The sequence below is a fragment of the Lottia gigantea genome (genome assembly GCF_000327385.1).
Source record: "Lottia gigantea unplaced genomic scaffold LOTGIsca_55, whole genome shotgun sequence".
Lineage (NCBI taxonomy): Eukaryota > Metazoa > Mollusca > Gastropoda > Lottiidae > Lottia > Lottia gigantea.
The window spans coordinates 1005546-1013296 of NW_008709889.1; the positions used below are offsets into that span (position 1 = coordinate 1005546).

Genomic DNA, 7751 nt, shown 5'->3' on the forward strand with positions numbered 1-7751 from the left:
ATTACATGTTGTAAAGGTGTTATAACAAGTTTATAAAGATGTAATTACTAGTTTCTAAAGATGTAATTTCATGTTGTAAAGGTGTTATTACTAGTTTTAAAGTTGTAATTACAAGTTTATAAAGGTGTTATCTGTTACTACCCCCCTGTCACTATACACTCTCTGCCACAATACTATCTTACTACACTATCCGTCGCTATACTCCCTATTACTATACTCCATGTCACTACACTCGCTGGCACTACACTCTCTGCCACTACACTTTCTGTTACTACACATTCTGCCACTGCATCTACACTCTGTCACTACTCTCCGTGTCTCTACACTCTCTGCCACAACACTATCTAACTACACTCTCACTACACTCTCTGTCACTGCACAATCTCTCACTACACACTCTGTTACATGCACTACAATCTCTGTCACTTGACTCTGTCACTACACCTTTTGTAACTACAAATACACCTACTCTCTACTCTCTGTCACTACAAACCATGTATCTACCCACACTGTCACTACACTCCGTGTATCTACACACTCTGTCACTACACTGAGTGAAATGACTGTAACGTGACTGTGAAGTTACGTGAGTGTAGTCACTACACTCCATGTATCTACACACTCTGTCACTACACTCCATGTATCTACACACTCTGTCACTACACTCCATGTATCTACACACTCTGTCGCTACACTCCATGTATCTACACACTCTGTCGCTACACTCCATGTATCTACACACTCAGTCACTACACTCCATAATTACAACTGTACAAACTAGTAATTACACCTTTACAACTTGAAATTACACCTTTAGAAACTTGTAATTACACCTTTATAAACTTGTAATTACACCTTTATAAACTTGTAATTACACCTTTAGAAACTTGTAATTACACCTTTATAAACTTGTAATTACAACTTTATAAACTTGTTATTACATCTTTACAACTTGTAATTACACCTTTACAACTTGTTATTACACCTTTACAACTTGTAATTACACCTTTACAACTTGTAATTACAACTTTTAAATAAAAAATATTATCAATGAATTTGGCCCTAATAGGCTTTCGTAGTACGTACTCTATGTTGAAATTTAAATACATACCAAAATTTAAAAATAGCGATGCCCCATCGTAATACGCCCACTTTTGTAATGGCAGCCAAGTCGTCCGAGAGGTCAACAAGAACTATCAGTAAATGAAACATCTGTCGAAAACCGTGCCATCAAGAATGTTTACTTAATTGAACGATTTTTGAGTGTTTACAACTACAAGTTAAAAATTGAACGCGTTTTCAAAAACAAGGGCATCAATTCATATAAAATAATGTTTGATTGTTTTCATTTTGGATAGGGTTCATCATTGGATGATATTAAACAATTTTACCAAGTTTCATAAAAATCCATCAAGAATTGTGCCTTCCAGAGTGTTTACAAACTAAAAATTGAACGGGTTCTGAAGAACAAGGGCAATAACTCATATCAAATATTTTCCGATTTGTCTGATTTTCAATTGGGTTCATCCTTGAATGGTTACAAACACTCACACCAAGTTTCGTCAAAATCCATCAAGAAACCAGCTCTCTATCGTGTCCACAATGAATTCAAGAACAAGGGCAATAACTCATAATAGATATTTTTCGATTGGTCTGATTTTCAATAGGGTTCATCCTGAAGTGATTACAAACACTCACACCAAGTTTCGTCAAAATCCATCCAGAAACCAGCTCTCTATCGTGTCCACAAACAATTCAAGAACAAGGGCAATAACTCGTAGTAATTTTTTTTTCGCTTGGTCTGATTTTCAAAAGGGTTCATCCTTGAGTGATTATAAACACTCACACCAAGTTTCGTCAAAATCAATCAAGAAACCAGCTCTCTTACGTGTCCACAAACAATTCAAGAACAAGGGCAATAACTCATAGTAAATATTTTTCGATTCGTCTGATTTTCATGGGCTTCATCCATGGGTGATTACAAAGACCCACACCAAGTTCCATCCATCAAGAACCCAGCTCTCTATCGTGTCAACAAACAATAGTGGACAGACAGACAGACAGACAGACAGACAGGGGCGACGACTATATACGCCCCACATTAATGTGTGGGCGTATAAAAAGATCCATTGAGAATAATAGGGCACAGAATGAGTAAACAAAATCGTAAAAATAAAAAATTAATTTTTTCCAAAATATTATGAAAAACACAAAAAATTCAAAGTTAAATCGCAAAAATTAATTTCAACCGCGGTTGAAATGTATTACCACCACGGTTGAAATTAATTTTTGCGATTTCACTTTGAATTTTTTGTGTTTTTCATAATATTTTGGAAAATTTAATTTTCATGTTTTAACTATTTTTACGATTTTGATTAATTATTGTTTTTATGAATTTTTGTGATTTTTATGTATTTTGTGTCATCTTTCCAATTAAAGTTTCTCTATTTCCCTCCATTCCTTCTATTTTTTGTCGGTTTCTCGAATTTTCACAATTTCAATTCCTGTTTTCTGCAGTTCTTCTGCTCTCAAACCACTGAGAACGTCGAAAAATAAAAAAATTGCAAATGTCCCCAATGGGCCACGGTAGATTAGGCCAATAAGTCAGCAATTCGGTAATTATCCACAACAAAATTACACAACAAACTACGTTTGACCTGTTTGTCTGTACATCATTAAACATAATCACAATCTCAAATGACCAGAATGAACTTTCATTATCCTTTATATATGTTTTAAAAGGTTTATATGGTGAAATTATTGTATTACATAGCACGCTTAAGAACAAGAGGCAATTACCACCCAGATTACCATGTAATGAGCGTAATAATATATATTGTCATTTTCTATGATTCTGTTTCCGATTTAGTTCATCAAACCATGTTTTAGACTATTATATAGAACTCGCACCATATTCTAGTGAAAGACGAAATCGCTAAATTACTTATTGCTTGACTGTAAATCTATGTGTTCATAGTAATGTACATAAGATACATTTAGAGAGAGGGAATTGAAATGAAATGAGAAATGCCAGTTATCCTGTTTAGAAAAATACCCTATGTACCTAATACTGTTCTAATAATAGTTCTGATACCAACACACCACTATTTCTTTATGCTCAAACGAAAATGCGAAACGTAGCTGAGCAGATTGGTATAGAACTCTGGACTGGCAAAGAAATTGGCGCTTTATTCTGCAACATTTACCTCGATTGGCTTAAGCATGTGTCACTGTCAAACCACAAGATTTCTTTGTATTTGAGAGGGGAGATAGGAAACACTGAGCATACAGTTAGCCCATCAAATACCCAGCCCATGTATTAATCGCGCCACTTACAGACTGGGAAGGATTGTTCAATCGATAAGGTAGTGTAGGAGATAATATAAATGAAGATATTAGCGAATCTTTAATACATAGGATATATGAAGAGAGCACGGCTAACTGATGCTTCATAATATTTTGTAGTCAGTCTTGACAGTCATCTGTAAATAACGACCCCTCCGTGGAACGTGGTTAAGATTGAAGTAGGATATATTAGAATTGTTTGCACAACTTGGATTGCCGGCAATATTTGTTAAGTATTTTATTGAGTGATACTCTGAGACGAACAACATTCTTGTTACTTTTCTTAAAACAATATAACGATAAGCAACAATGTTAAAGATCGTTTTTCAACTTTACTTTGTATTGAACCGAAATAATTCTTTTATAAAGTGACAAATATTTTATAACAGTATTGAGAACAGTTTATTGAAGTAGATACATAATTTAGTGATCTACATACGGCTAGTGGTAAATACAGAATAAGAAGGCACATTGGCGACAAATTTACTTCGAAAAAGTTTTCTACTTTTATAGGTGACTATTAATTGTTTCTTTCATTCAATTCGTAATTGAGTGACATAAGAAGGGAATTTCTTATTAAATCGAATGTTACATGCTGAGACAATATATGAGTTTCTGTGACACATAAATTTATATAAAAAGCGTTAATCTGAAACCTTGGAGATATTTGTAAGAAGACTATTTTCTAGACAGTTCCTACAAACACAGACGTTTCTGAAAGCTTTCTTCCAGTAAAGTGATAATATAGTGTCATATTTTGACATTTTTGATAAATTGTCTTCCAAAGTTTACTGAAATTAAGAAATAACCAAGAACGGCGAGCAGACATTGTCCAAAGCTAAATATTTGAGCACACATAGATCCTTCCATTAATTCTCAAAATTGGTGAATCTGATGTCAGCCGAAACCTTTACTTATTACACGGAACTTTGAGTGTGAAGCACCTGTGATTTCTTGTTTATTTCCGCGTTAAGTTTGATACAGACTGTTTGTGTATTTGTCATTCAGACTATATAATCCTGAAGGTAAACCAGAAAACAGCTTGAAGAAACACTCATCCTGAATGCATCAGAAGCTCCGAGCGCTTTTATTAAGGATAGGCCTTGCTAATAGTCTTAACGAGTAGCATTGTATTCTACACATTCACCAATATAAGACAAAAAACCAACTTTTGATTGAAAACTTGACATTTTAGAGTGTAAAAAGGAATTGCTACTTCTGTTGGAATTCAATAACAGTTTTTCTTTGAACAAACAAATTGGCATTGTAATTGACGTAAGTGGTTCAGGAGTTCAAAAAGATGGAAGTGAAAATGGAACTGAATTCGTCTAATTATTACCAATATTATTATTATTATGATTATTATGGAAATACCACTGACATGTATGAATTTTACAAGGTAAGATATTTCATCCTTATTGAATAAAATATGGTGTTTTTTTAATGAAACTTTGGATATCTGTAAACTTTTCAGAATGAACAGGATTGTTCTTAGAATGAACTTATTCTTTATGTTGTTATTAATATAATTATTATTTTTATATATCTTGGTAATTACTAAATTAATCTCAAATCTCAGTTATCACTAAACAGTTGTTCATTATGTAATGATGAAGTTCAAATATTACTACTGCATTCAGGAAGGTGATCTCCGTATATAATCTGCGCATTTAGTTCAAACCTTTGTAAATAAATGGAACATAACATTTCTTCTTTCTAATTAAATATGGAAAGTTTCATTCTTGCAAAATTTTGTTCAGACATCTTCATCAAATCGGTCGATTGTATTTTGTAAGTTTTAAGTGTGTGAAAATGCGTCATTGAAAGTGCTAATACAATGCAAAGAAACGTTCATGCCCTAAGCCTCGCCTCTAAACTTTAAACTCTATTGTTTTTTTTTAATGAAGCCTTTTACCAAACTTCCAAGCCATTAGTTACACATTCTGTTGTCCTCGCCGTTAATCAAAAACCTAATCCAAACAATGGCAAAAGTTGTATACATGTATTAGTGGAATCCTCCAAAGAGATATATCATCGGGTAAGAGTAAGACCTTAAGCACATACTTCCAAGCCTGTAGTCACACATTCAGGCCTTATATCCAGAACTCAAATACATTCAGGCCTTCTACTAAAACTTCCGAGCTTTCAAATACATTCATGCCTTATACCTATATTTCCAAACCTTAAAATACATTCAGGCCTTATACCTATATTTCCAAACCTTAAAATACATCCAGGCTTTATACCTATATTTCCAAACCTTAAAATACATTCAGGCCTTATACCTATATTTCCAAGCTTTCAAATACATTCATGCCTTATACCTATATTTCCAAACCTTAAAATACATCCAGGCCTTATACCTATATTTCCAAGCCTTCAAATACATCCAGGCCTTATACCTATATTTCCAAACCTTAAAATACATTCAGGCCTTATACCTATATTTCCAAGCTGTCAAATACATCAAGGCTTTATACCTATATTTCCAAGCCTTCATATACCTTCAGGCCTTATACCTATATTTCCAAGCCTTATAATACATCCAGGCCTTATACCTATATCTCCAATCCTTCAAATACCTTCATGCCTTTTACCTATGTTTCCAAGCCTTTAAATACATCCAGGCCTTATACCTATAATTCCAAGCCTTCAAATACCTTCAGGCCTTATACCTATATTTCCAAGCCTTAAAATACATCCAGGCCTTATACCTATATTTCCAAACCTTAAAATACATCCAGGCCTTATACCTATATTTCCAAACCTTAAAATACATCCAGGCCTTATACCTATATTTCCAAGCCTTAACATACATTCAAGCCTTATACCTATATTTCCAAGCCTTAACATACATTCAAGCCTTATACCTATATTTCCAAATCTTAACATACATTCAAGCCTTATACCTATATTTCCAAGCCTTAACATACATTCAAGCCTTTTACCTATATTTCCAAGCCTTAAAATACATTCAAGCCTTATACCTATATTTCCAAACCTTAAAATAATCCAGGCCTTATACCTATATGTCCAAGCCTTAAAATAATCCAGGCCTTATACCTATATGTCCAAGCCTTAACATACATTCAGGCCTTATACCTATATTTCCAAGCCTTAACATACATTCATGCCTTATACCTATATTTCCAAGCCTTAAAATACATCCAGGCCTTATACCTATATTTCCAAGCCTTATACCTATATTTCCAAGCCTTAAAATACATCCAGGCCTTATACCTATATTTCCAAGTCTTCAAATACATTCAGGCCTTATATCTATATTTCCAAGTCTTCAAATACATTCAGGCCTTATACCTATATTTCCAAGCCTTCAAATACCTTCAGGCCTTATACCTATATTTCCAAGCTTTCAAATACATCCAGGCCTTATACCTATATTTCCAAGCCTTCAAATACATCCAGGCCTTTTACCTATATTTCCAAGTATTAAAATACATCAAAGCCTTATACCTATATTTCCAAACCTTAAAATACATTCAGGCCTTATACCTATATTTCCAAGCCTTAAAATACATTCAGGCCTTATACCTATATTTCCAAGCCTTAACATACATCCAGGCCTTATACCTATATGTCCAAGCCTTAAAATACATTCAGGCCTTATACCTATATTTCCAAACCTCAAAATACATCCAAGCCTTATACCTATATTTCCAAACCTTAAAATACATTCAGGCCTTATACCTATATTTCCAAGCCTTAAAATACATTCAGGCCTTATACCTATATTTCCAAGCCTTTAAATACATTCAGACCGTATACTTATATTTCCAAGCCTTAAAATACATCCAGGCCTTATACCTATATTTCCAAGCCTTAAAATACATCCAGGCCTTATACCTATATTTCCAAGCCTTAAAATACATCCAAGCCTTATACCTATATTTCCAAGCCTTAAAATACATCCAGGCCTTATACCTATATTTCCAAACCTTAAAATACATCCAGGCCTTATACCTATATTTCCAAGTCTTCAAATACATTCAGGCCTTATACCTATATTTCCAAGCCTTAAAATACATCCAAGCCTTATACCTATATTTCCATGCCTTATAATACATCCAGGCCTCTATACATTTGAGCTGTAGGAGAATATCGGAAATAACGGTCTCAAAGACAATATTAACATGACGTTATTGGACCTTATTTAATCTGTAAAGATCTCATTCAATATATAGTTTATGTTTGTTCAAGTGTAATGTATCATAAACTTGCTAACATCAAGGTTTTTTTATACCTATAATAATGTTTGTCGTAGGTCGTAGTTAGTATAGTTGACGTAAAGACAATTACGTGCACTGCAGGTAACTGAAATTATTAGCTATTGTTGATAACGCAAAATATCATATTACTTTAACTGAAATTTCTTTTCTGGCTTATTT

General features: G+C 33.5%; 1 protein-coding gene across 1 annotated transcript; it reads left to right on the forward strand.

Annotated features, from left to right (window-relative positions):
* Positions 1-6007: 6007 nt before the first annotated feature.
* On the forward strand, positions 6008-6394 carry LOTGIDRAFT_126730 (hypothetical protein; the record flags this gene model as incomplete). Its single annotated transcript, XM_009063082.1, has 1 exon — positions 6008-6394. A coding segment is annotated over one exon (387 nt), but the record flags the coding sequence as incomplete, so codon positions are not given.
* Positions 6395-7751: the final 1357 nt, after the last annotated feature.